This window comes from Theobroma cacao, chromosome 5 (assembly GCF_000208745.1).
Source record: "Theobroma cacao cultivar B97-61/B2 chromosome 5, Criollo_cocoa_genome_V2, whole genome shotgun sequence".
Lineage (NCBI taxonomy): Eukaryota > Viridiplantae > Streptophyta > Magnoliopsida > Malvales > Malvaceae > Theobroma > Theobroma cacao.
This window is the reverse complement of record NC_030854.1, coordinates 3,422,624-3,450,256: the sequence shown is the minus strand read 5'-3', so window position 1 is coordinate 3,450,256 and position 27,633 is coordinate 3,422,624. Positions and strand designations below refer to the sequence as shown.

Here is a 27,633-nt window from a genome sequence, read left to right as displayed (position 1 = left end):
TTTCGTCATGCATTCTGCATTTGGTAAAAGAACCACTATCTTAAAACAATGTTTACCCTATAGTTACAGGGTAAATATACAAAGTACGATTAGTCCGGACATAGAACAAAACATCTGAATACTTTATTCCCAGAGGGCTTTTTTTTTTTTTGTTTTTGTGTTTAAAAAAGAAGAGAAGAAAACATAAGAAAAGAATAGAGTCTAGAGCAATCGTTAAACAGGAGTCTGCGGGGGTATCCAATATCCACAATCATTTTAGATTTTATCCCTGACTTGATAGTTGAAACCAAAGGGGGTTGTCGGAAATCTACCACCTTTACCATCCTGTTCACCATATCATCAAGAGTAAGAAAATGGAAGGCGGCGGAGACGGCAGCAAGAAAGGGTTGGAAGGCACAGGCTTGGATCTGCCGCAGAATAAGCATGGAAACTTGAAGAGTGCTTCAAGCGATCAAAATCTCAGGGACCTTCTTCTTCATATCAAGTCCTCTAAAACCTCTGTAAACGCCTCTGTTTTCTTCAGCTTTTCCATCTTAATGGGTTTCTTATATTATATTTCCACCAAATTGCAAAATTTTAAATTTGTTACCCTTTTTGGATGTGTTTGCAGACAGTTATCAATTACGGAGCCTCATGGTAAGTCAACTTTGGTGAACGGGTTTCCTCGAAATCATGCACTGCAACTGTTTTATGTAAAGTTTCTGTGACAGTGAAAAACTGATGTTTTTCCCATTCAGAAAATCGTACTATTGGGGAAAGGATGCAAAATTTGGCCAGGAATTGAGAAAATGACAAATCGATTACGGCTAACTTCATTAACTTATGTTTCCTGTTGTTTATGAATCCTGGGCTAATATAATGTTTAGTGATTTCGAAGTTTTTGTGTTTTTTCCTGTTCAGGTGCGGTGTTTGTAGTCAGATTCTCCCTGCATTTTGCCGGTTGAGCAACCAGTTTCCCAAGCTCTCTTTCATATATGCAGACATTGATGAATGCCCGGAAACCACACAGCACATTCGTTACACTCCTACATTTCTTTTTTATCGAGATGGTGAAAGGGTGGATGAGATGTTTGGTGCTGGAGAAGAGCGCCTCCAGGATCGCTTGTGGTTACATTCCTGAAGAATTACGCTAGTGCGTTTCCTGGATATCTCCCTTCTCAAATTATGTGAATCTGCTGTCTTTGAATTATTGAACTTCACTTTGACTTTAGTTGCTTTCTACTGACTATTGACTCTTCATTTTGCTGAGTGATATTCTATATACGAGCATATGGCTTCCCAAATGTGTATGTATACCTATGCTATCTGTGTATGTACATGTGTATCATCCACCTTAAAGGCTACAACACTGGAACCTGAGTTCAAGTAGTACGTATATAGCTGTCAATGCACCTATCTAAAGTTTGGGAATACAGGAAAAAACAAATAATCTAGCAGGTGAAGCATACTAGTGCAAATGGTCCAACTTCATAAGGGCAGCAATATTTGAATAAAAGAAAAAATTGAATGGAATAATAGACAAGATAGAATCCCCCGACAACCAGCAAGAATGGTTGTAGAAACAAATCATGCGATGAAAAGTAGATAGAAAGTAAAGAATGTAAAATGAAACAAATGACAGATTCCACAAATCCTATGCGGATCTAAAATTTTCCTAACACCTCAACATGTAAGCATACATCTTGAATACCGCCTTTGACCTGGGCCTTTTCAGCATCCAATGCGTGTATGCATCGAAGGTTTCTTTATTCTTCCCCTGTATACCAGAATCATGGCTACGATGGTAACCATTTGCTCAAAGTTTATATAGCCAAACCAACTTAGGCCTTTGGCTTAAGAGGCTTAACAACCTCCCAAGTGAAATCTGGGTCATCCCGTCCAAAATGACCATAAGCAGCAGTCTTTTGGTACCTAAACTTGCCTCCTCTCATCAAGTCTAGATTGATAGAGATCATTCCTGGCCTGAAGTCGAAGTTCTCCTTAATTAATTCCAAAATATCCTTGTCTGGGATCTTGCCTGTCTTGTATGTGTCTACAAAAACCGACAATGGTTCTGGCACACCAATTGCATAGGATACTTGCACGATACAGCGACGTGCAAGCCCTGAGGCCACCACACTCTTTGCTGCTTGCCTAACAATGTATGCACCACTTCGGTCCACCTTAGTAGGATCCTTCCCTGAGAAGGCACCTCCACCATGAGCACCCCAGCCACCATAGGTATCAATGATAATCTTTCGGCCAGTGAGTCCTGCATCTCCATGAGGTCCACCAATAACAAACCTACCAGATGGGTTGAGGTGGAAAATGGTATTGTCATCGAGATACTTTGCTGGAATAACAGGCTTAATGACATGCTCTTTCAAGTCCGCTGCAATCTGTTCATTGGTGACAGTCTCATCATGTTGGGTTGAAATGAGAACAGTGTGAACACGAATAGGAACCATGGCTCCACCCTCATTGCGATACTCAACAGTCACTTGGGTCTTACCATCAGGCCTCACCCATGGACATGTCTTGTTCTTTCTCACTTCAGTGAGCTTGGCACCAATCTTAGTTGCAAGCACATGGGTCAGAGGCATGAGCTCAGGAGTTTCATCTGAGGCATAACCAAACATGTGACCCTGGTCACCAGCCCCAATTTCCTCAGGTTTCTTGCTGAGGTGGCCATGAACTCCTTGAGCAATATCAGGACTCTGTTGCTCAATGTTAACTAGAACTTTGCAGTTGTCAGCATCAAGGCCAACATCGGCTGATGTGAACCCTATACCTCTGCAAGTATCCCGAACAATTTTCTCATAGTTAACTTTGGCCTTGGTTGTGATCTCACCAAAGACCATAACCATGTTAGTCTTGGTGCAAGTCTCACAGGCCACTTTGCTTTCTGGGTCTTGTTCTAGGCAGGCATCAAGGATAGCATCTGAAACCTGATCACACAGCTTGTCGGGGTGTCCTTCATTGACAGATTCAGAAGTGAATAGGAAGGTATCCATATCTGCACTTCCCCACATCATAATGCATTAGATTAATCTCACTTGAATAAAAAATTAAGTTGAACAACAACAAAATTAATTCAGCACAAATCATAGTAACAAAATCCTGAGGAAGCCAAAAAAAAAAAGAATTGCAAATATCCGCATCTGATTTGAATCCAACTTCAAGATTTCACATTGATTAACTAATACTCTTAATCAGTCGTTGTGGCTTTACTTGGTTATCGCTCCCTCAAAATTTTCTAAAAAGCCAAATCTTTTTCATATATTTGATAAAATATGAGCTTATAATTAATATATAAAAGCCAATTAAAAGTAGAACTTGCTATTGAAAAGACTAAAATCAAGCAATTTATAGTTCAAAAAAAATTTTTAAAATTTAAAATTTTGATTATTTCAACATATACTTTTCTTTTACATAGAAAGCAAAAAGAAAGTAGACAAAACAACAAATGAACATTACGTAAGAAATAAAACCAAGCATTTTATGGACCTAAAAACATAGAGATCATTTGCATTCTCATCTTTAATATCATCTAGATTTCTCAAATCCGATTAGAAGAAATGAAAATCATTAAAATTTAAATATGAAAAGAGTTCATTCTCAAATGAAATGAATTCCATTTCCATTTATCAAAAAAAGAATCCAGAAATGAAAGAAAAATAAATCTTACTGATATTCCAACCGATCTGATCTAAGAAAAGTTATATCAATAACAAATCTAAAGGCAAAATGATGAACAATTCGAATTACAGTCGGAGAGAAACAAATTCAAGAGACAGAGAGAGACAGCGAATTGGAGGGTACCTTACTTGAGATCTGAAAGAAGAGAGAATGAGAGTGAAAACGATAAGAGGAGGAGACAGAGAGGAACTGAATTATAGGGGGGAAAATGGGATGTATTTATAAACGAGGAGGAGGAGTCTTTTGACTCGCTCTTACTCTGCTTCTATCTCTCTCGTTTCCCCGCTCTTTTCGCTGCTCGGCTCTACTCCTTTGCTTTTCCCGGGTTTTTATCGCCTGATAAGGTTTTATCTCCTGCTTCTCGTCACAGTTTCTAAAACAATCTCAACCGCTGAGATTGTGACCAGATCTGGTTGAGGAAAATGGAAGGGCGAGATGAGATGCAGTGATTATCGGAGTGAATAGATGATAAGGTTTGGCTCCACCACCTTACCACCTTTGCGGTTGGTGAGAAATGGGGTCCCACCCGCACTCACTTTCCAACATGATCCGGGGCTCCATCACTTTTCCAGTTTTCTGTTTCAGATTCAGATGAGATCTTGCTGTTTTTGTTACCAGGCCTTGCACATGGGTTGGGCCCCTTTTTGGTCTGTTTACTATTTTTATCAACTTTTTTTTTAAAAAAATTAATATTAAAGTATAAAATCCATTTTGAAAATTGGCATGGCCGTTTTCAATTGGCGTGATGGTTCGGACTATTTTTTTATGATTAGCTTATTAGAGCACTGAGGATTCGATAATGGCGAATATTTTTAATTCAAAAATTATATTTATTAATTGGAAGAAAAATTTTATTTATAAGTTTAAAATTTATTTTACTTTGTATAGTGGAATCCGTAACATTTTATTTTAATTATGTAAATGTTTTCATTGCAATGACTATTTCATCGTATTGAAAAGGGACCTACCTTGATTCAGATTTATTTCAATGTTAGTACTTTCATAAGAGTCTCACATTAATGAAAAATTAAGTAAGTTGTAATATCATATGTTACGAACTTACGTTTTTAATTTAAAATACAAGTAGGTAAAAGAAAACTTTTGCTTATAAATTTATCTCATATTTTACTGAACCTAACAAAATGAGATTCATTCTAGTTTTAAATTAATCATCATTATTATTTTTTAAATTTAAACAATGTTCGGAGATTTGTGTTCAATGAATTACCCATTATGTAAAGAAAAAATTTCACAATTGCATTTTCTCTTCATTCTATTTTTTTTCTTAGATAAAATTAGAACATAGATATAATAGTCCAAGCTTCTCACCCTAATTCCTTACTTGCCTTACCAAGGTGCAGGGGATTTACATGCTCAAACTCAAAATCTCTTATTGTTGAGACGATAATCAGGGCCATTAGCCAATGGCTTGAACTTTAGAGCCTGTTATTAATAAAAGCTTGGGCCTAACCAAATGTGTATAGATTTTGGGGTAAAATATTCAGACATTTCAAAATTTTGATCAAAATTACATGAAGATTAATTAATTTGAGAAGTAGGCACTCTACCCCAAAAAAATGTTTATCGATGGACACATAAGTCTAATCGTTAGTCAACCGTTAAGGTTTCCATTAATTTGTTGATGTAGTAATATTTTTTGAATAATTTTACTTTTAAACATATCAAAAATTACAACATTATATAAACATTTATTTTTCATTTTAATTTTTTTCTTTCTTAAAAAAAGAACCTACTGTGGTAACGTGCGGGTCCGGGAACCCGACCGCCAGACGCAAATGTGAAAACTCATTAAAAAAATTAAACTAGGAGTCGCCACCAATCTTTTTTTTTTACTAGGTGTGATTGGCCACCTATTGACTCGATTCTAATCGATGAAGCATTAAATTAATTTTAAGCCCACCGAAAAGAACCTTAAACTGGTCTACGATTTTCTAGATCTAGGCTCGGGAGTACGGTTACGTTCAGGGAAAGATTAGCACCCCCGGAACACCCGTTTCATGAACGGTACCATTTTTAGATTATCCTATTAGGCTTTTATTATATTTCCTTGGTTATGATTTTTTTTTATCCCCTATTTATCATAAAATGGAATGCAAATGTGAAGTAAGATGAAATGCATGGCGTGGGGATAAAAATATGTTGGACGAATAACCTTTTATCGAGGATATTTTTCTGAATCCGCCCATCATACTGGTGGGACTCGGGGTATTCTCTCACTTAGGGAATTATCCGAGAAACTCACCTTCGTAAATTCGACGAATAATTCACATCATCGGGTCATCGTACTTTTTCTTTTAAAATAATATTTTCGTGCATAATGAACCTAATTCAGGCAAAAGCCTTTTATTAAAGATGTTTCTTGAGCCCTCCCATCATACTGGTGGGACCCGAGGACATCTTTTCACCTAGGAAACTTTTCGAGAAGTATTCGCCTTCTCAAGATCCTCGGAAGATCCCATCATCGGTATTTAGACTCGAAAATAGAAATATTTATATGCAGTGATATGATGCAATATATATATATATATATGCTATGCTATGCTAATACAATTATCTATTTTTTGGTCATTTATTAATATTTAATTATATTTATTATTATTATTGTTATTTTTTATTTTATTTCTAATTATTATTATTTTTTATACTTTACATTTTTTTATTTTAAGTTACTCTTATATTTTCCTTTTATGATTAGATAAATTGTTTATGATTCCATGTTACTTTAGTGACAAAAATTTTATATTTATTTTATTTTATTTTATATTTTTATATTTTGTATATATATATATATATTTTATATTTCTATATTTTTATTATTATTATATTTTTTCGTAAACAATCTTTTATCCAAACCTAAAGCCTAAAATCTTATTTTATATATCTATATTTAACTCTTTTTTCTTTCTTATCTTTGTCTTCACATTTTTGATAATATAGTTTATGCCACTTAATATTCAATACTTAATTTTAAATTAGTTATTTTTTAATTATTTATTTATTATTATTTTTTGAAGATTTTGTGTTGTGATTTTTTTATTTTTTATAAAAAATTTCGGGATCTCAAAATCGAGGCCCTCCCATCGTACTAGTGGAGTCTTAATTCGAATTCCGAACCTAGGGAATATGGGTCTGGGATTGCAACTTCTCGCGTCCCGACCGATCATCCCATCCTCGATACAATTTTGTATTATTTCCATGATTAATATTGTGGTACCTTAAAGCTCACTTAATATACTATTAAAACTATTAATATTGTTCTAAAATAAAGGATTTGTTGTGGTAACTAAAAAAAATAATTAAACCCTTTTTACGACCTTTTACTATTAACATTATTATTTCACATTTTTCTGTCAATTTAAATCCTCTAAAGTCCTCTAAAATATTATTAAAAAGATTTTAAATATCATACTCCAACCATTTAATTTTATTAAATACAAAGCTTAATCAAATAAAAAAAATGGGTTTGCCCCAAAACAACCAGTCCATCACAAATCCATACAAAAAATAAGACCCTTTACCTAATCAGGCTTGGTTAGCCCAGACTACCGCTGGATCTGACCCGTGGCCTGCTCCAAAGCCCACTGTTTGGTTCCCTGCCTAGTAGCCTCCAAATGCCCAAAACGACACCGTTTCAACGTTTGCTTCTCATTTCCAAAACAGTATCGTTTAAGCTCATATCTGACTATAAAAACCTTATTTTTTATCCTCTCTCCATTTTCTCCCTTTTGTCTCTCTCTCTAGGTTCAAACGCTCTGACCTCTCTCTAAAAAAAAAACCTTTATGTCCCTCATCACCTGCCGACGGCTAGTAGGGCTTTCTACCGTCGTCAACGACTCGACCCAACTGACCGAATTTCTCTCCTTCTTCACTCCGATGCCGCCCTAATCTCCTTCTCTCTCTTTCTTGCTTCAGCATCGACGTCCTTCTCTTTCTCTCTCACCTACCGGTTGCTTCTCTTTCTCTCTCACCTACCGGCAGCTTCTCCCCAAATCCCTCAACTATTGTCAGTTGGCTCTCTCTTTACCGGTAGCCACCCAAATCAGCTTCAGATCTCTCCCAAACGAAAACCCAAAAACCCTCAAAAACCTCTCTTCCAACCGGTTGCAAGAGCCCCAACTCTCACTGCACACACATTTTTTGGGTTTTTTTTTTGGGTATTGTTTGATTTTTTTTTTTTTTATTTTCTTGTGGATTGTTGAAAGCTGTTAGAGAGCTAGGAATTTCATTTTTTTTTGCTCCTCGGGATTTTTTATCTTGATTTTTCTCTTTGGCTTGCAAGTTCTCTCCCCGATTACTACAGTGCCCTCTCCCCTTTATACCCGGTTCTTGGGCACTGGGGGGGCAAGTTTCACTACCCTGCCAGATGCGAATTTTTCTCGTCTAGCAGGGTGAGGGAGGTGCCTGGCAGGGTGCGTCCGCACCCTGCCAGTCGTACCTCTCTCCACCTTTTTTTCATTTTTTCTTTATTTTTTAATTTTTATTATTTTTATTTTTTTAATTCATTTTTTGTTTATGATTTTTGTTATAATTTTTAGTGTCTACACGGCAGGTGAGAGAGAAAGAGAAGGACGTCGACGCTGAAGCGAGAGAGAGAGAAAAGGAGATCAGGTCGAAGCCGGAGTGAAGAAAGAGAGAAATCCGATCAGTTGGGTTGAGTTGCCGACGACGGCAGAAAGCCCCACTAGCCGCCGACAGGTGATGAGGGAGATAAAGGTTTTTTTTTCTAAAGAGAGGTCAGAGCGTTTGATCCTAGAGAGAGAGACAAAAGGGAGAAAATGGAGAGAGGATAAAAAAGAAGGTTTTTATAGTCAGATATGAGCTTAAACGGCATCGTTTTGGAAAGGAGAAGCAGACGTTGAAACGGTGCCGTTTTGGGCATTTGGAGGCTACTAGGCAGGGAACCAAATGGTGGGCTTTGGAGCGCGCCACGGGTCAGATCCAACGGTAGTTTGGGCTAGCCAAGCCTGATCAGGTAAAAGGCCTTATTTTTTGTATGGATCTGTGATGGACTGGTTGTTTTGGGGCAAGCCCATTTTTTTTTATTTGATTAAGCTTTGTATTTAATAAAATTAAATGGTTGGAGTATAATATTTAAAATCCTTTTAATAATATTTTAGAGGACTTTAGAGGATTTAAATTGACAGAAAAATGTGAAATAATAATGTTAATAGTAAAAGGTCGTAAAAAGGGTTTAATTATTTTTTTTAGTTACCACAACAAATCCTTTATTTTAGAACAATATTAATAGTTTTAATAGTATATTAAGTGAGCTTTAAGGTACCACAATATTAATCATGGAAATAATACAAAATTGTATCGAGGATGGGATGATCGGTCGGGACGCGAGAAGTTGCAATCCCAGACCCATATTCCCTAGGTTCGGAATTCGAATTAAGACTCCACTAGTACGATGGGAGGGCCTCGATTTTGAGATCCCGAAATTTTTTATAAAAAATAAAAAAATCACAACACAAAATCTTCAAAAAATAATAATAAATAAATAATTAAAAAATAACTAATTTAAAATTAAGTATTGAATATTAAGTGGCATAAACTATATTATCAAAAATGTGAAGACAAAGATAAGAAAGAAAAAAGAGTTAAATATAGATATATAAAATAAGATTTTAGGCTTTAGGTTTGGATAAAAGATTGTTTACGAAAAAATATAATAATAATAAAAATATAGAAATATAAAATATATATATATATATACAAAATATAAAAATATAAAATAAAATAAAATAAATATAAAATTTTTGTCACTAAAGTAACATGGAATCATAAACAATTTATTTAATCATAAAAGGAAAATATAAGAGTAACTTAAAATAAAAAATGTAAAGTATAAAAAAATAATAATAATTAGAAATAAAATAGAAAATAAAAATAAAAATAAAAAATATAATTAAATATTAATAAATGACCAAAAAATAGATAATTGTATTAGCATAGCATATATATATATATATATATATATATTGCATCATATCATTGCATATAAATATTTTTATTTTTGAGTCTAAGTATCGATGATGGGATCTTCCGAGGATCTTGCGAAAGCGAGTACTTCTTGAAAAGTTTCCTAGGTGAAAAGATGTCATCGAGTCCCATCAGTATGATGGGAGGGCTCGAGAAACATCTTTAATAAAAGGCTTTTGCCCGAATTAGGTTCATTATGCACGAAAATATTATTTTAAAAGAAAACGTACGATGACTCCGATGATGGAAATTATTCGTCGAATTTACGAAGGCGAGTTTCTCGGATAATTCTCTAGGTGAGAGAATACCCCGAGTCCCACTAGTATGATGGGCGAATTCGGGAAAATATCCTCGATCAAAAGTTATTCGTCCGACATATTTTTATCCCCACGTCATGCATTTCATCTTACTTCACATTTGCATTCCATTTTAAGATAAATAGGGGATAAAAAAAAATCATAACTAAGGAAATATAATAAAAGCCTAATAGGATAATCTAAAAATGGTACCGTTCATGGAACGGGCGTTCCGAGGGTGCTAATCTTTCTCCGGACATAACCGTACTCCCGAGCTTAGATTTAGAAAATCGTAGACCAGTTTAAGGTTCTTTTCGGTGGGCTTAAAATTAATTTAAGATTTCATCGATTAGAATCGAGTCAATAGGTGGCTAATCGCACTTAGTAAAAAAAAAGGATTGGTGGTAACTCCTAGTTTAATTTTTTTAGTGAGTTTTCACATTCGCGTCTGGCGGTCGGGTTCTTAGACCCGCACGTTACGACACCTACCTTTCTTGTTTAGCTAAATTCGGTCAGATTTGGTGTTCTCCCACTAGATTCAATCAGATCTGGCGCATTGTGCTCCCTCGGGAGAATGCCAAAGCTCCCATACGAGGGGACATAATCCAGAGCTCTAGATAGTGTTAGATTTGGCACTCCAAATCATGCCAGATCTAGCGTTCCAAAATGCGCCAGATCTAGCGCTTCTCTACATCAAAGAGTGCCAGATCTAGCCATGGGGTGGCCAATTAGCATAAGGGAACGTCGTCGGCTGATCAGCGTAAGGAAACATCGTCGGCCAATCAAATTGTTTGAAAAAAGGTAAAAGTTGAGAGAAAAAAGAAAAGGTATTCTAGTCTATTCATTTTTTCTGTTTACAATGTTAAGGCTTTTAGGGCAAAGTATATATTTTTCAAACTAATGGACCTCCGTATAATTTTTATCAAAAATTTGGGGATGTCTAGATATTTTACCTTAGATTTTATATTTTAGGTGACAACAAGTTAGAGAAGTGGAGATTTTGGAAAAGTACGTTAAAGTAAACATGCAAAATACAAGTGTTACTATAACTTTGCTTCACTAACAGCTTGGATGGCCAAAAATGAAAAAAAGAAAGAAAACAAAAAGGCAAAGAAAGGAACTGCTGGCAAGAATAAAAGTGTGGGAAGAAAATATATTGAAAAATCGATGGAAAGATGAAGGTTGTATAGGAAGGGTAAAAAATTGACGCGAAGGCAAATGAATCAGACAAAGTCAAATGACAGTTCAGAAGACACTATTAATATGACAAAGGGTGAGGTAGGAGGTTATCGAATTTGGGACATATATGCTTGTCATCTTCCTTTTTCGACCACAACCTGATCTTGTTGGGGGAGAATGACACAGAATGGGGACCAAAACCATTTCGGTTCTTCAGTCATTAGATTGATGAAGATGGTTTCAAAGAGGTTTTCTTGGAAGCTTGGCAAGAAAGTTGCCGGAAGAATAGAGCCAAGGGAGATCTCTAGCAAAGGCTTAGACTCATCAAACTCATGATTAAAAGTTGGCAATCTAACAAGTGGAGGAATAGTCAAAACTAAATTAAAATGCCAAAGGAAGACATCCAAAGAAAACTACAGGAATGGTAGAATGGTAGTGGAGATGGATTGCTTAGAGAGGAAATCTTAAATATGAGAGTTGAACTTTGATCCTTATATAGAGCAGAGGAAAGGTTATGGCACCATAAATCGAGGGTGAAGTGGTTCCTTAAGGGGGTAAGGAATACTAAGTTCTTTCATGTCGTTACTTTTACAAGAAAGAGGAAAACCTTAATTGATCAAATAATCGTAAATAACACAGTGGTAGTTGATCTTTCGAGCATCAAGGAGGAGGTTGTACAACATTTTGAGAATCTTTATGGGTATAGATCGGTGGCCAAATTAAGAGATTAGGATAAGGATATCAGTATACTCTCAGAGTAGTCCATTTCGTTTTTGGAGTGTCAATTTTCAGAGGATGAGGTAAATGATGTTATCTTTAATTGTGATAGGAATAAGGCTTTAAGGCTAGATGGTTTCAACTTTAACTTTTTCAAAGCTCAGTTGGTGTCAATCAAAGAAGAGGTTATGGCTTTCATGAAAAAGTTCTATGATATTAGCACGTTTGATGAGAGGATTAACTCTTCGATTATCAACTTAATTCCTAAATGTTATAATCCTATGGTTCTTAATGAATATAAATCTATAAGTCTAGTCAGGAGCATGTATAAGGTAGTGACAAATGTCTTCGCTAATAGATTTAGGGTGGTGATTGGTGAGGTTGTGGGCCTTAACCAATTTACTTTCATAAAAGGTAGGCAAATTGTTAATTGTGCACTTATCGCTAACAAACTCGTTGATAGCCTCCAAAAGAGTAGGGATGGTGGTGTTTTCTTTAAGGTGGGCTTTGAAAAGGCATATGATAGTGTGGATTGGAATTTTCTCAAATTTGTGATGTCAAAAATGGGGTTTCGTGAAAGGTGAAAGAGGTGGATCATTTCATGTATCACTTTGGTTGTCGGTTCGGTTCTGGTAAATGGGTTTCCCACTAGGCAAGTTAAATTGAGATGCAAATTAAGAGAAGGATACCCGTTATCTCCGTTTCTTTTTAACATTGTTGCAGAAGCTTTTAGTGCACTTGTGCATAAGGCGGTTGTGATCGGTATGTGCAAAAGAGTGGTAGTGGAAAACAATGGACTTTTTATCTCTCACCTTTAGTATGTGGACAACACAATGATCTTTAGCAAACTGAAACTTGAAAGTGTTCTAAATCTTAAAAGGGTATTGCGATGTTTTCAAGTGATATCTGGTCTTAAAATCAATTTTTGAAAAAGTAGCTTATATGGAATTAAAGTTGGGGATGTTTTGGAGAATCAGGTTGCTAAGATTCCATGTTTGGTTGGTTCTTTACCTTCGATGTATTTAGGACTTCTATTGGGGGCGAGACATCATTCTTTAAGTATTTGGCAGTCGGTGATTGAAAGGTTTGAAACCAAACTTGCAAGATGAAGTTCCAACCTCCTTTCAATTGAGGGGGAGGGATACTCTCATTAGATCCGTCCTCGCCAACCTTCTGATCTACTTCATGTCGCTTTTTGAGATGTTTAAAGGGGTTAAAGAGGAATTGGATAAAATCAAAAGGAGATTCCTATAGGCTAGTTCAATGGAGAGGAAACGGTTACATTGGGTGGATTGGGATTTGGTTTGCAACCCTAGAGATTGTGGGGGACTTAATTTTGTTGATCTTAGGTTGAAAAATAAGACTATGTTGAATAAATGGATTTAGAGGTATAATGAGGAGAGAGACAGTTTATGGCAATCAATAATAATTATAAAAAATGAAAAGGATGGTATGAGTCTTTTATCATATGACCCAGCGGTAGATGTCCATCTATCATATGGCGAAATATTATTTATTCTTTAACCTTTTGGAGAGGTTTTCCTCTTTTTTGTTTACAAGTGTTGGTTATTTGGTCCGGAATGGTGCTAATATATTCTTTTAGTAGGATGAATGGATTGATGACATTATCCTCAAAACGACCTTCCCTCGCATTTTTGCTTAAGTCATTAACAAAATTGGTAAAGTTAGCGAGTTTGGATCTTGGGTGAATCGGGAATGGCTACGGAAAATGGAGCTAGAAGGAAAAGTCCTAGATTGGGAGATTGAGACATGGGAGCAATTTAAAGCATGCTTGAGAGATATATCTCTTGTTCAAGACATTAAAGACAAGCTGATTTGAAAACACACCCCAACTGGTCACTACTCCCCAAGTTCCTTTTGTAGAGCAGGGTTAGGCAATAATGGGACGGAGGTGGAATTATGGAAGAATGTGTGGGATGGTTTGCCTCCTTCAAAGGTTGAGATTTTTATTTAGCAAGTTATCAAAGGAAGGGCTGCGGTTAATGAAGAACTTGTGAACAGAAATCTTATGATTAGAGAGGTCGCTACTTATGTGCTTTGCAATTAAGGAATGGAGTCGGTCACTGACCTGTTCTTGACTTGTATTGAATCTTGGAGGGTGTGGAGCAGGTGGTATGAGGAGTGGGGAATTATTGGTTGTATGCCAAGGGATGCGACCTCTTTTTGTGTGGCATGGAACTCGTACTGTGTGGAAACGACAAGAAGAAAAGTATGGAGAATGTCTTTTTTCGCTATAACTTGGTCCAGTTGGCTCTACAAAAATGAAATGACCTTCAAGGGAAAACTTTGGGATATTGCGAAAGTTATGGATATAATTAAATTGAGAGTTGTGTGGTAGGTCAAATCCAAGTGGCCAAGTGAAAATGGGTCTATCACGGATGTTGTGAATGCCTCCTTTTTGGCATGTGAGTCAATTATGAGGAAATACTTCGTGGGAAAGACCACCTCAGGGATGGCTCAAGTTCAACACAGATGGGGCTACCAGAGGGTGTCATGGACTTCTAGGGAACAGTGGGGTTTTGCATAATGACATGGGGGAGATTAAGCTTGTGTTTTCCAAGAAAGCGGGATGAGGTGATGCAAATCTTGCGGAAGTTCTGGCGATAAGGGAGGTTGTGGTCATATTTGCAGCTTCTTCATGGGCAAGCGACACTGGTATTATCATTGAGTCTGACTCCAAGAATGCCGTTGCTTGGATAACCAACCCTGAAGCTTCTTCATGGACGCTGCGACAACTTATATTGAAGATCATAGCACTCAAAAATGATTTGGTGGGTTGGTAGATTCTTCATATACCAAGATCAGGTAATGATATGGCGGATAGTCTCGCTAAATTGGGTGTTGAGAGGACAAACGATTTGATTCGAATGTATCCTTAGACAACAGCTGTTGGGGTGTAGGTGGTCCTGGTCTCTTCATGGCCTTGCCAGATTGACGCTAAGATGTGATACTAGATGAGTATGACAGGCTCAGTCCCTGGCATACATCGTTACATCCTGTTTTTGCACATGAGGAATGTGTTTTCACCTGGGATGCTTTGCTTGCTGTTTTGATGGAGTGATAATGGATGGTGCCTCTTCGAAAGTGTGTAAGGATTTGAAAGAAGTGGAAATGTGCTTAATGGACTTGTTTCCTTTTCTTACTTGCTCTGCTCTTGTTTTTGTATAGTTGGGTGGTTCTGAGGGCATTGCTTGAATGATTGAGTTTATGATGGGTTTTTTGTACAGAAGATAAGATTATCTATTGGCATTTTTTGTAAGCCTGATTTGAGCAGAGTACCAAGAATGGCTTTGATTGGATACTCTGCCTGTTTGTAAAGGGTTATTCTTGCCCTGTTAATGAAACAACCTTAATTTTTAAAATATATATATATAACTTTGCTTATGATTTTGTGCCATGCAAATTTTGCTACAAAATTGTACCTACCTGTCCCTTTCCAATGCAACTTCCTAAGAAATAAGAAATGCTGATATCGATGGGATTATAATACCCAAATACCAGAAATTGAGGAAAAAATGTGTATATATAAGCAGAAGACAAAAGTCAGAGCTGTTATCAGTAACTAAGGCCAAGTTGAAGTCCAAGGGCAGCATGGATAAGAAACAGTGTCATGATCCCACTGCCTAAAATTCCATGCACATTCCTCAATCCGGGATTACCCTACAAATGATTTAAGAGGGAGAAACAGACCATCAGGGAAAGCAAGAGTTTGTCCCACAGGAGAAGAAAGAAATAACAGTAGCAGAGAAAAGAACGTAAGAATGAGTGAGAAGATACTCAAATGTTAGGAGCAAATGCTTCATCAATTACCTCAAATAGTGTTGGCAAAAGGGTTTGTATTGTCAGGAGAGTAAGACCAATGAAACCTGTAATAGCATGCGGACTGCAAAGAAAGATGCAAAATGTTTATTCATTCAACGTATTCATATATGTGATTGGGGTTTGGAGATCAGGTATTTCAGGATAGAGAAGATGGAATACCTTTCAAAAATAGGTTTGTCTGAAGTTAGCAGAGATGTTATTCCACCGGTTGCTCCAAGAGCAAAGAAGAAAAACATCCCACCTAGAAGCTTTGGGTGCAAGTCTTTGGCCTTGGCCTTTTCGTCCTGAAATGATAAAAACGATATCAAGGTAAGAAAGCAGATTGAAGAAGGCATCCTTGTTCAATCACAATTGACCTTTTTGTTTTTCTGATGAATTTCTTACAACGTTGTCAGAATAGCGAATGCGGAAACCTAGATATGTTCCATACCCTCCCATGGCAAATAGCACTACTGCCTAAGAATACCAGTAACAAAAAAACCATTTGTATCAGTTCAGAGATGTGAAGGAAGATTGCAAAGAATATTGCAAGGCAAGTAGTTGCAACAGATAACAAAGAGTGAAGGAGAGAATCTGATACCATGTTGCCGGGGTGTCCCCAGTGCACAAGCCAATCAGGAAGATTCCATGATTTCACTAGCTCAACAAAAGGACCAAAGAGAGACCTCACAGTCCCAGCTGTTGCACAGATTTTCGAGCTTGGAATAAGTACTTGGGAGAGAAAAAAGATAATTAGAGTAAAAACCTACCATGTTTTAGATCTCTCACAGCAAACCACTAACTTGTCTTGAAAAACAAATCTGTGAAGTGCTAATATTTCTAGTTTTCCAAACAATCCAAATTCTACCTCTAGCTCCATCAGTTTAACCAACATATCAATCAAATCTCAGGGCATTTTCAACAACAATGCCTTCAATTTCTATCAACTTTGATAAAAACCATAATGCAACAGTTTGATTTAAGCGTTTATAAGTCTCAAACTTTTGAATATGTAAGAGTCATAACAAAAATATCAGCAAAATCTTAAGAAATATTGCCTGCAGAATTTTCGATAAAAGCAGGAGTTTTACTTTTAGTTCTAAGAATTCACAAGAATTGTGGACTAAGATATGTTCTTCACATGCTGATGTTTTTGACGCCTAAAAGGTTAACATCCAATGGAAATTCCTCATTAGTGAATTTCTTTGATTTGGAATTGACAGGTTCTTAGCAGAGTATTCAAACAATATTTATTACCTCAAAACTTGCAATACTGCATATTAGGATGTTCACATGCTGAATATGCTCCTTTAGAGAAGCATTTTTAGAGATCATTGGTTTGGTTAATTGTTCAAGAAAAGTAAACAGGAGGTCACGTTCTGGGAAGAGGATATGATCAGTTGCCATGAACTAATCAGTAAGTTAAAGTGAAGCGCATTTATCCATAGCAGTTATGAAAAGATGTTATAAGAAAATGTCAAGTGTTTTCCATCACTGAAATCCAATATAAATTATCAAACATCAACAGAATAGACCAACAGAGGGATTTGATACTGAAATGCAAATGAAACATTTATTGGTTATTACCTCCGGGAAGAGCAGCCACAACTAGCAAAGGCAAAGGACTGAAGGAGTACAGTAATGTTTCTGTAGGCTCCCCCAATTCTTCCACTTTCGCATCTGCTCCATCGTCAGGTTCACTAAGCTCATTCTTTACAGCAAAAGATCGACTAAGCAGACCTTTTCTCTTTCCTCTTGCTTGCATCGCATGCAAAAGCCTAGTTGGGGTACCAAAAGAAGTAGGTCGGGAATAAGGACATGAGGCGGCAGGGAGGATAGGGGAAGCCCTCAAACTAAAGTCAGTGGAAGCATTTACTACAGCCATTTGCGAAACGGAATAAAACAGCAAAGAAATGAGAGAATGTCTGTGTTTAGTCAAGTTTCAAATGCTGGGTTTGGCGGAGGCCAGACCAGAGTTGGAGAAAAAGAGCAGATTGAGAGGATGACAGGAGGTGAAGTAGGAAAGGTGAAGAAACAGACACGCCAATAAATGTGGAACCTTTCCACGTGGTCTCAACACGCCTCCCTTCCGCAATTCCCATCAAATATCAAACCTTTTTAGTCCTTCAGAATCTAGATGTTTCAACCTTCCAGTGTCCTACCATCCTATTGGAAAAGCCGAAAGAGCACAAAAGTGCAAAACCCGCCATTCTGTTGTTGCCGTTTCGTAAATTTAGCCCAATCCTATAATATCAGGAACTGTTGCGGACGTGTAAACATCTTGTTTTCCAGAGTAATGACTTAACTCATCTCAAAAATATTCTGGAATACAGGAAAATTATGATTTCCCTTTTATAGTAAACTTTGGGATTTGCTTCTTATTTTCTTGGGTGGGAACTTTGTTAAGCTGGTTAGCAAGTAAAGGAGAAGAGCTGAGCAATGCAATCTCATCTTATTAATCTTAATTATCGCAACTAGCACAACAAGAAAACAGACTTTGGACTTCAGTAATTCAGTATGGTACGCACATGCAGAAGAATATTTGCACTGGCAACTGATCAACCCATCCACATCTTTCAACAAGTTAATCAAGATGATGGCTAAACTCATTTGGATTTAATATTTGCTAGAGCTCCCAAACTGCAACTGTCATAAGTCCGCAAATTTTAAATTCCTAACTCACTGAATCTTTACAGCTCTAAGTCACATGGTAACATGGACAATTTTTATGGCAAGATTCTACCTAAGGTTCGTATGAACCCTCCTACAGAATTCAGAGTTCTCAATGTTTACAAGAACTGGAGATATACATCGGTAGCTACAAATCATCTGTACACAGGTAGAACCAGACGTTGAGAAAACCTATTGCTTCGATGTCTTCTATGGTAAGTCATGGATTTCTTGATGAAGCTACACATCCTTTGCTAACTATTACCTTACCCTTATGAACATGAAATATCAAATGTTTATGTGATTTGGCATGTAACGCAAGGGGATATCAGAAGGAAAATGTTAAAAGTCCTTTTTTTTTTTGTGTTGTAGACAGCCAACCACAACCCTAAATCTCAAGGTCATGCATGACACCGGCCACCTTTCTCAATGCAGGCGATGTGCTTCTCTGTTCCAACTGTCAACTAATATTGCTGGGTGCCAAACCAATCCAGTATGGAATCTGACAATCTGCAACCATAGGTATAAATCAACAATCAAGCTTGCTAGCATTTTGTTTTTTGATATGATGATGTCCACTAGAAAGAAACTTTAACATCAGATTTAACTTTTAAATGTTGCATTTTACCTTTAGTCCAATTGAGTGTAAGCCAAGACATGCGTTTCAACAAAAGTCTTTATAGCAATGAGAGAATGAAATAATTAAAAGATTTTCTCAATAACAGCAGGCATAATAATTTCATCAAAATATTAGGCACAAAAGAATCATGCTTCCATTATCAGAGTTCAGGTCCACATCAGTTTACATATCAAGTAGCCAGCAATACTGGTTCATCATTTAAGGTCATTATCAATATAATATGTTACCATCACAATTTAGATTTTGCATTGATTGGTGCTAAGAAGCTAAAAATAAGAAGGCCATTTACCTTATTGTTTTGCAGTATATGCAGAATCTCCCACCCAGCCGAAATTTATCTGTCAACTCGGAGAATGTTGTTACATATTCCACCCTTGTCAGTTGACTCTCTCTGTGGATCAATCTCCCATTTACCATCAACAATAAATTTTATCTGCAATCAAACACGATAATAGAATAAAGTCACAAAGGTTCATTCCTTTCATCATGCATAGGCACTATTATGATCTTCCATGACAACACCAGAGCCAAAAATGATGTACATTCAAAATTTAAGGCAGTTACCCTTTAACTTCACTCAGCTTTCAGAGGGATCTTCTGTTTCTCAATTGGAATAAAAAAGTAAGAATTTAGCTGTAGATATAATGTAAAAGCTTCTCTCCCCCTTTAAGCCTTCCAAATTGCAGTGGCAAATGATAAGTTGTTTCTCTCATTCTCCATGGTTTTCCAGAATAGTGCTCTTAGCGAAAGAGCTGTGAACTTTTCAGCTTTTTAATAGATTTTTTAAGCAAGCATTGGAGAAGCCTCTGATAATAAGTTGCACTTTTAATCCTAAACCAGAGGGCCCTATTGACTAACTGGTCTTAATTTTGGTGGAGGCTCATGCCCTACATCAATAATTGGCAGTGTAGTATGTGGATCTAAGAATTCTATTTAATACCCAAAAAACCAAATGGGATTCAATTTTGTTTCATACTTAGTTTTGAACAACATGTTGTTCAGTTTGGTTTGGTTTCTGAAAGCCAATTAATTTGGTTTGGGCTCAAAAGTGATAAAAACCTAATTTCTGTAGCAACAGGCAGCTCTAAAAATATTGCCTCTTCTGGAGTGAAGGAAATTGAAAAAGAAAATGGCTTCCATATAGGGGCAATAAATGTCTAGAAGAAACCACATAAATACAGCCACAACTATACTAATTAATTCTCTTCAGATATCAAGATAAAGTTGGTATGTTATTTGGTAGCAGTTCATACCTCATATATCCCAGGATAAAGCCATAGCACTGTCGACCAGAGTTTGGACATCCTGGAAAGCATGTAAACATAGTAAGATAGTTTTTCTTGTAACAATTATTAGCAGAGACAAAAATATTTAGAGAAAAAAGATAGCATGAAGAACCCACAAAGAGAATGAGATATGCTGCTACACATCCAAAAGAAACCTTGTTTGCTAGTTATAATAGAAGAAAATATCATGCAATTCAGATGAAATACAAGTGAGGTGTCAATTTATTTTAACATGCCACAAAAAATCTTGAGGAATGAGTATTATACGAGTGCAACTAGAAGGAGACCAAGCATTATCTTTCAGAAAGACAACTAAACTAATTCAAGGCCATCTATTGTTTGTTGTTTTGCAACTAAGTGGGTGTCTGAGTTGTTTGTTCAAAATTTTGTCAAAGCATCTAGGCAGGTACAACAATGAGCACCAACTCAACTTTGGGAAGCTCATGCACACACTTTGTCTACCAGGTGATTTTCTGATATAATTTTCAAACTTAGCACAATGATTGAGAAGTAAGATGGTTACTCTAAGCTTGACATAGATGAAGGAATACACAAAACATACCCTTGAACTAAGGTCCATGTCAAGCTATGACACGCTACCTCTATATGGTTTCTTCAATATCGCATAAATGCCAGATCCTTTAAAGAAATTCTAGTGTAAAGGAGTTAATTTTATAGTGCTACTATAATGTTTCAATTAAAAAAGGGAACAGTAGGATATTACTGAAAACCACTTTACCGGTGAAATATAACAACTTGAGTAACTTAAGCTAATAATAACAAAATGTTATAAACCAGAAGATATAATTAAATCTAAAGACTAATACTCAAGCTGAAAACTATTCAACAAAAGAGAACATTGAACACCTTGATTCAATGGGGTTTTTAATGGTAGAAGATGGCTTAGGATCCATTTTAATCCGATGATGCCAACCATTGAAGCTACCAGCTACCTCCACAATTTCACCATCTCCAGAGTATTCGATTTGGACCTATTATAGCAGTCTAAAATTCAGCTTCATGTGGTCTGATATTTATTTATTTATTTATTTTGTAAAAAACTACAATAACAAACAATGAACAGGAAAATGCTGGGGGAGATTGACTGCAAAAAGATAACATATAATCTTTTCTCTTATTGACTGCAATAAGAGAAAACTAGTCTAGAGGTGGCAATTGGGCGGATCAGGTAGTGTCGGGTTATTTTGAGTTTGGGTTATTTTGGGTTTGGAGCATTTGGGGTTCAGGTCATTTCACATTCAGGTCATTCAGGTTTGACAGTAAGGTTACTCAGGTTCAAGTTGTTGATTTTCAAAGTAAAATCAAGTCAAATCAGATTGGGTTGGGGTCAGGTTTGGCAGGTTTTTCAAGTTTGGGTCAGCTTTGCCAGCTCTTCAAACCACCATGCTCATTTAAGATATAGTTATAAAAAAATTAAAATAAAAGAAGCCAACTAAGGCTGTTTTCAAATATACCAAATGCATGTGATAACAGCCAAGCAAAGTAACAGATGAATACCTCCTCTAGTCCTGAGAGGCTTTCCTCAGCAGCATGCAATTCAGCATCCTTCTCGGAGACAAGTTTCTGAGCTTTGTGGATCTCTATTTCAGCCTTGGTTTGCAGGGCAGACAAAGCAATCTGGGGAGAACAATGATTAGCAAAATACTAATGGTTTACTAATGGAAACACCTCAAGAAATGCATAACATTTCAATCTGTGCTTGTCCAACTTTTAGATACATAGTTTAATGTCTTTATTGGTATATGGACACAGCACCCTCATGTATGTGCAAGAATCATGCAAATGCTTTACTAGGAAGCATGCCTTTTGAAGTAGTTCATGTACCTTTTCCTTTTCAATCTGCTCCTTCAAACAGGATAGTTCTAATTCCTTCTGGTGCTATGCACACAAACAGAAACAATAAAGACACCACACAGTTTATGTAACAAAACTTTATATACAGACAAAATCATAAGAGTAGCGAGTAGTGAGAGACAAAAGACATTCAAATATATACCAGCATAAACTTGAGGTGATTAATCTCAATTTGATTGTCCCTTCCAGTGGTCTACAACATAGAAGAACATACACTAACAGATTATATGTCAAAGTAATCACTGAATTTAAACCAACTTAGAACAACAGGGCATGTGTAACAACCTCAGAATTCAAATCCTCCCTCAAATCATCACCCTTTAACATATGTGCTTCCATATTATCATGACTGCAAATAAATTAAATACCAGAAGTCTTGAGCCTTTGTTGATAGAACCAAAACAAAAGGATTAAAGAAAAGTAATGACGTAAATTTACTCAAGTTGAATGAACTGCAATATGAAAATTTATCATCCATGCCTCCCGGTTTATTAACAGTAAGCGCCATTACACTACCCACTGGTCATAAGATAGTACAGAAAAGTATTCTAAATAATTGCATACTTTAAGCAAAAGTAATTAGAGGTTTAGCTCCAGTACTTTAAACAGATGCACAATACTCTGACCTCCAAGGAAGGTAATTCACTGCCATGGGAGGAGCAACCTGCTTGGCCACAGTTGTACTTCCTTTCAATGTGATAGCAGCACCATAGGCATGTTCTGAGCATTCTTGACTATTGGTCCTAGATTGAGTTGCTACTTCAATATTAGTTTCAACAACTTCGTTGCTTTCTTTATCAGCACTTTCATTTAACATCCCACCAACATTATCTGCATATCAAACAGCAGCAGATACTTAACTTCATGTTTCAGTCCCAAACAAATAAATAAAGCGGCAATCTTTTGAATATAGAAACAGGCATCAAGGAACATCTTGGTAGTTTTGACTTTAGAAAACAGGCATCAGACATTATCATTCTTTCTATTGAAAATAGCATAATGAGGAAGTACTAACAGCACACGTAAACTACAGGAGCAGGACACTTCAAATATCATGAGTTGAGCAATTTGTGTTATATGTTCAAACCAAAAGTAAAAATTCATCCTCATTACATTGGGCACAAATTGACCAATGAATGAACTAACGATACAGTTTATCTACTAAAGCTTACAGTCAATTGAATCCAAATCTCCGTTCTGAACAAATTTTGCAACTTTTTCCTCCAAAATTGACATGGCTAAAGATTTTTCAGGCATGGAACTACGGTCTTCAGAATTAAGATCTGGATTAGCATTCAAACTCCCAGAATAGTTTTCCTCATTTGAGAGAAAGGTTGATGGGGAAGCATCTTCAACAATAGCATTTTCCATTTCCTTTTGATCTCCTGAAGTGTGCGTAGTATTTTCCTTCATGCAACTATGGTCATCAGAATCACTATATACTCCAATTAAACTATTCCCCATGCTAAAAACTTCAGTTGGCAAGGAAACATCTTCGATTGCATTCTCCCCCTTTTGATTCTGACCTTTAAAATAATAAAATTACTTTATCAACAACAGGCAAAGTTTAATTAGAATGAGAGGGTTCATGAACGGGTAAACGAAATTTATGTTGACCTTCCAAAATATCTTCAGAGTCAACAGTAGCATCACACTTTTCAACTACACTTTTCTCCGCATTAAATCCATCAATGTCTATCTCAGGTGAGCTCGTAAGAAGCTTTTTGATAAGTTTGTATCCTCTCCGTCTAACAATGTTAGCCAAATCATTCCTACAGAACAATTAGGCAAGAAGAACCAAAGCACATCAATAAGGATAAAAGTAAAGGCTGAAGATTTTCTCTCCCCTCTCCTCTCTCCCTCATCCCTTTTCTCTCTTTTGCCATTAGTACATAATTTGGCATCACAATAAATCATATTGAGTAAATGAATAACAGTAATTGAGTAAATGAATAACAGTAACCTAGGACTAAATGAATTTCTACCTTTCAATCACTAGTAGTTTAGAAACACATAAAACTCCCAAATCAGAACTTGTTCTCAATCAAGGCCAAACGGATAAACTTTTCATACAACCCAACTATTTCCATAACAACTCAAACAACCCATGTTCAAGTGAAACAAAAAAAATAACCAGAAAGGAACCAAAAGTATAAGTTTTAATTACCTTCCATGCTGAGAAAGCTCTTTCACGGAGGGAACCTGACCGTCTGGAAGTTCAACCGCAGCTACAAATTCCCTTATATCATTACAAAGCTCCTCATTGCTCTTTACCTTTCTACCACTCCTGAGTTAAGAACAAATAGCAAGTCAAAACCAATGAGATAAAATGACCCAAAAAAAGGAAGAAAAGATATCTTGAACCTTTCAATAAAAACAAGAACTTTGTACAAACCTGGGTCTTTTAATAGAAAAGGCACATATTTTCAAGCTTCTTCTTGGTGGGTATTCATGAATTTTCCAGCTTAGCCATTGCTGCGGCTTTGATGAGATGAGGGATTTATGAGAAGAGAGGAATAGGAGAGTTGGAAAGTGAAACAAGGTTGCCATTAGCGGTGAAACCTTGTTGCAGCATTGAAGACTTTAGTACTATAATCTTTTTATTGTGAAGTAATAGAAAACCTGACAAGGCAAATCTAGAGTTGGGAATGTACAAGGTTTTCTGATCTGTAATTATGATTTCAGACTCAGTTTAGAGTTTGCAGAAAACACGGCAGTGATGTCTAGAGGATGTATTTTCAGTTTACTATTAGATTTTCAACTGTCAATATTCTAATGATTCAAACGAAGTCCAAGTAGACATTATCTTATAATTTTTTGGGTTTCTTACAAGAACACCAAGAAAAATAAAAATCAAAAGAAAAAGATAAATGAAAATGGAGAATAAAGGCCCACCCAACTCAACTCACTGTTATTTGGAAGCCCCAAAAGGAATGAATGTTGGGTCTTTACTGCTAACAGCCCATACACGTTCGTGAGAAGATATCCATAAACTAAATCCTTGTGCCTGGTTTTTATTGTAGATGCGGTCTCTCCATGGTGAAGGACATTTCCCTTCTCAAAATATTTCATACAACGGTGTGTTAGCTTTGTTTCTTCTAGTTTTGTTCAAGTTCAACCGATGTTTTAACCCATAAAGGAAAATAAAAAATAAAAGTACTATTGTTAAAAGACAAAGTTGGTTGTTTTAGAAGTCCATAGTTCAAACAATGAAAAAACTCAAATTTTGTAGAACCAACAATCCACAAGAAATTAAATGACAAAGTTTACTTGCTGAAGCATGACCTAGACAAAGATCCCACTGATACAAAAAATTAGTTGTTGTGGTAGCTGACACATGTTTCACAAGGAGATGAAGGGAGACAAACTCAAACAAGTTTCTCACCTTGCAACCCATCCCAAGGATCTACCTCGTCTATGGATCCTATACCTAACAATTAGAATGAGAGAAGAGAAGAATGAGCCCTAGATCACATAATTGACCCACGAAAATAGGATTCAATGCTAAAGTAGGAACACAAATGTATCAAGAATACTAAGATGTGAGTTATAAGTATGACCAATGTAAGTTTTATTCGTTTTTGTATCATTTGCAGTATGGATAAGAGGAAGAAACGAAGAGAACATTTTAATGGATAAGATAGGAGAATAAGATTAGAAGTCATATGATTACAACAAGTAAAGTTAAGGAGCCAAGATGAATTACATGGAGTAACAAAGTGGATTTTGACATAACTGTTAAGGTTTAGGAGAAAGCTCAAAAAACCAGAAGAGAGAAACTATCAATAAGAGTAGAAGATGACGATTACAATAAAATTTTGGTAATTTAAATACAAGTAGCGAATAAAGGAAAATAGAAAACAATAAAATCAGGAACCACTTAAGCACTAAACATGTTATAGGTAGTTCTTTTACATCATGGTTAATGGGCACATAACATGCAGCAATTAAGAAATAAAAGAAAAGAAAAAACTAAAAGCAACCATCGACCAGTAAGTTAGTGGCATCATGTGGAGGTTCGTGCCTTCTTCTAGCCCCATGTTCTGCAACTTCAGACCTCAATTTCAACACACCTCTTTGAGGTCTATGTTGCAGACATCCACTTTGTTCCTTGAGTCTTCATTTGTTTTTTAAAAATCCACCATAACAACACCAGCAAGTCCACCAACATCGGAGTGTATCAATTGAAGTCTTTCTGTAGCTTGAGTCAAGCTGCTCATGGGAAATAATGATCTGGTTTACTTTCCATGGAGACAAGTATCACAAACATCTTCCTGTTCAGCTGGTATAGGGAAGTTCTTGTCTAAACTAGCAAATGCCATATGCTTCATAGAATAGAAGTATAATCAACATGGAGGAGCCTTCTATGCCATAATTTGGCATCATTGGTTACACACTTGTATGCCTCGTCTTCCACCTTTAACCAATCAAGTGGAAAACATTTGTTTTTCATTTGAACAGACAGTAGCTCAACACGAGAGGAGTCAAAGATTGTACACACTTTCTCTTTGAATAGCAAAGTATAATTTTCTTCAACGAGCTGGCCAACACTCAACAGGTTTTCAGGTTTTGATTAGCTTTAGGTAAATAATGAACATCTGAAATAGACTTAATACCCGAGGGAGTTTGCACTCCAACTGTCCCATGCCCAAGAATTTTGAGATATTCACCATTACCAATCTCCATTTGAGACTTGTAATTGTCGTAACGTGCGGGTCCGAGAACCCGTCCGCCAGACGCGGGCGAAAATTAAATATGTGTGGGAGTCGCCACCAATCTTTTTTATCTAGGTGTGATTGGTCACCTATTAACCCGATTCTTAATCGACGAAGTCCTAAATTAATTTTAAGTCCGTCGAAAAAACGAGAACTGGTCTACGTTTCTTAGAGATGGGTTCGGGAGTGCGAAGTTACGCACGGAGAAGGGTTAGCACCTCCGTGATGCCCGTTCTACGAACGGTACCATTTAATCTTAAGTTATCTTAATATAGCCTTTTCTTAGTTTTAATCCCTATTTGTATTAATTAATATTTTTATTGAATTGCCAGACTGAGTTTTTCACTTGGTTTTACGTATACATATGATGCAAGCGTAGAATGATGTCGTGACTTGTTTATTTTAAATAATAGAATCGGTAATCTTTTATTGAAAAATCATTCAAAAACCATCCCAACGTTTTGATGAAATCTCGAAATTTTTCTCACCTAGAAATATCTCCGGAAGAACTCGTCTCTACAAACTCCTCGGGAAAATCCCATCATCGAGATTCCCACGCCATTTGCAAAATAAATGTGACATGCAATGACAATATAAAATGATGAAATCTACATGACCGTGTTTATTAATTAGTTGGTTGGTAATACTAACATGCTTAATAATTTCAGGTAATTCATTGAGTTATTCATATATTTATCATTTTTTTATATACTATTTTAAACAACAATTATTCGGACTAATGGGTATAGGAG

General features: G+C 36.3%; 4 protein-coding genes across 8 annotated transcripts; 1 reads left to right on the top strand and 3 right to left on the bottom strand.

Moving 5' to 3' along the window:
* On the top strand, window positions 7-1,285 carry LOC18598035 (thioredoxin-like 3-3). Its single transcript, XM_007027373.2, has 3 exons — window positions 7-500; window positions 611-636; window positions 901-1,285. Exons 1-3 carry the CDS (start codon window positions 354-356, stop codon window positions 1,118-1,120), a joined length of 393 nt encoding a protein of 130 aa, XP_007027435.1. The 5' UTR covers window positions 7-353; the 3' UTR covers window positions 1,121-1,285.
* Window positions 1,449-3,999, bottom strand: LOC18598034 (S-adenosylmethionine synthase 4). Of its 3 annotated transcripts, none has more exons than XM_018121500.1 (2): window positions 3,802-3,999; window positions 1,449-2,995 (listed from the first exon to the last, which is right to left on the bottom strand). In XM_018121500.1, the coding sequence occupies exon 2, from the start codon at window positions 2,991-2,993 to the stop codon at window positions 1,821-1,823; it is 1,173 nt and encodes a 390-aa protein (XP_017976989.1). In that variant the 5' UTR covers window positions 2,994-2,995; window positions 3,802-3,999; the 3' UTR covers window positions 1,449-1,820. The 3 variants fall into 3 exon arrangements, with proteins under 3 accessions (XP_017976989.1, XP_017976990.1, XP_017976991.1); XM_018121501.1 differs by having other exon boundaries at window positions 3,807-3,999; XM_018121502.1 differs by lacking the exon at window positions 3,802-3,999 and adding an exon at window positions 3,668-3,795.
* On the bottom strand, window positions 15,261-17,882 carry LOC18598031. The gene is made up of 6 exons (XM_007027369.2): window positions 17,283-17,882; window positions 16,297-16,394; window positions 16,101-16,172; window positions 15,876-16,000; window positions 15,705-15,777; window positions 15,261-15,554 (listed from the first exon to the last, which is right to left on the bottom strand). The coding sequence occupies exons 1-6, from the start codon at window positions 17,578-17,580 to the stop codon at window positions 15,450-15,452; spliced, it is 771 nt and encodes a 256-aa protein (XP_007027431.2). The 5' UTR covers window positions 17,581-17,882; the 3' UTR covers window positions 15,261-15,449.
* LOC18598030 lies at window positions 18,280-24,957 on the bottom strand. 3 transcript variants are annotated; one of them, XM_007027366.2, is made up of 13 exons: window positions 24,562-24,956; window positions 24,334-24,453; window positions 23,784-23,938; window positions 23,339-23,692; window positions 22,793-22,997; window positions 22,452-22,515; window positions 22,309-22,359; window positions 22,137-22,190; window positions 21,810-21,929; window positions 21,159-21,283; window positions 20,259-20,310; window positions 19,295-19,438; window positions 18,280-18,875 (listed from the first exon to the last, which is right to left on the bottom strand). In XM_007027366.2, exons 1-12 carry the CDS (start codon window positions 24,714-24,716, stop codon window positions 19,340-19,342), a joined length of 1,554 nt encoding a protein of 517 aa, XP_007027428.2. In that variant the 5' UTR covers window positions 24,717-24,956; the 3' UTR covers window positions 18,280-18,875; window positions 19,295-19,339. The 3 variants fall into 3 exon arrangements, with proteins under 3 accessions (XP_007027428.2, XP_007027429.2, XP_017977492.1); XM_007027367.2 differs by lacking the exon at window positions 22,137-22,190 and having other exon boundaries at window positions 24,562-24,957; XM_018122003.1 differs by lacking the exons at window positions 18,280-18,875; window positions 21,159-21,283 and having other exon boundaries at window positions 19,368-19,438; window positions 24,562-24,957.

Coding starts and splice junctions, on each gene's coding strand:
- LOC18598035 (XM_007027373.2), top strand. CDS start 354: ATGGAAGGCGGCGGAGACGGCAGCAAGAAAGGGTTGGAAGGCACAGGC. Junction 501..610: donor TCAAGTCCTCTAAAACCTCT/GTAAACGCCTCT, acceptor ATGTGTTTGCAG/ACAGTTATCAATTACGGAGC. Junction 637..900: donor ATCAATTACGGAGCCTCATG/GTAAGTCAACTT, acceptor TTTCCTGTTCAG/GTGCGGTGTTTGTAGTCAGA.
- LOC18598034 (XM_018121500.1), bottom strand. CDS start 2,993: ATGGATACCTTCCTATTCACTTCTGAATCTGTCAATGAAGGACACCCC.
- LOC18598031 (XM_007027369.2), bottom strand. CDS start 17,580: ATGGCTGTAGTAAATGCTTCCACTGACTTTAGTTTGAGGGCTTCCCCT. Junction 16,395..17,282: donor TGTGGCTGCTCTTCCCGGAG/GTAATAACCAAT, acceptor TCTGTGCAACAG/CTGGGACTGTGAGGTCTCTC. Junction 15,778..15,875: donor GACAAACCTATTTTTGAAAG/GTATTCCATCTT, acceptor CTTTCTTTGCAG/TCCGCATGCTATTACAGGTT.
- LOC18598030 (XM_007027366.2), bottom strand. CDS start 24,716: ATGGCAACCTTGTTTCACTTTCCAACTCTCCTATTCCTCTCTTCTCAT. Junction 21,930..22,136: donor AGCAGATTGAAAAGGAAAAG/GTACATGAACTA, acceptor TGTTCTCCCCAG/ATTGCTTTGTCTGCCCTGCA. Junction 20,311..21,158: donor AAAAACCCCATTGAATCAAG/GTGTTCAATGTT, acceptor CATGCTTTCCAG/GATGTCCAAACTCTGGTCGA.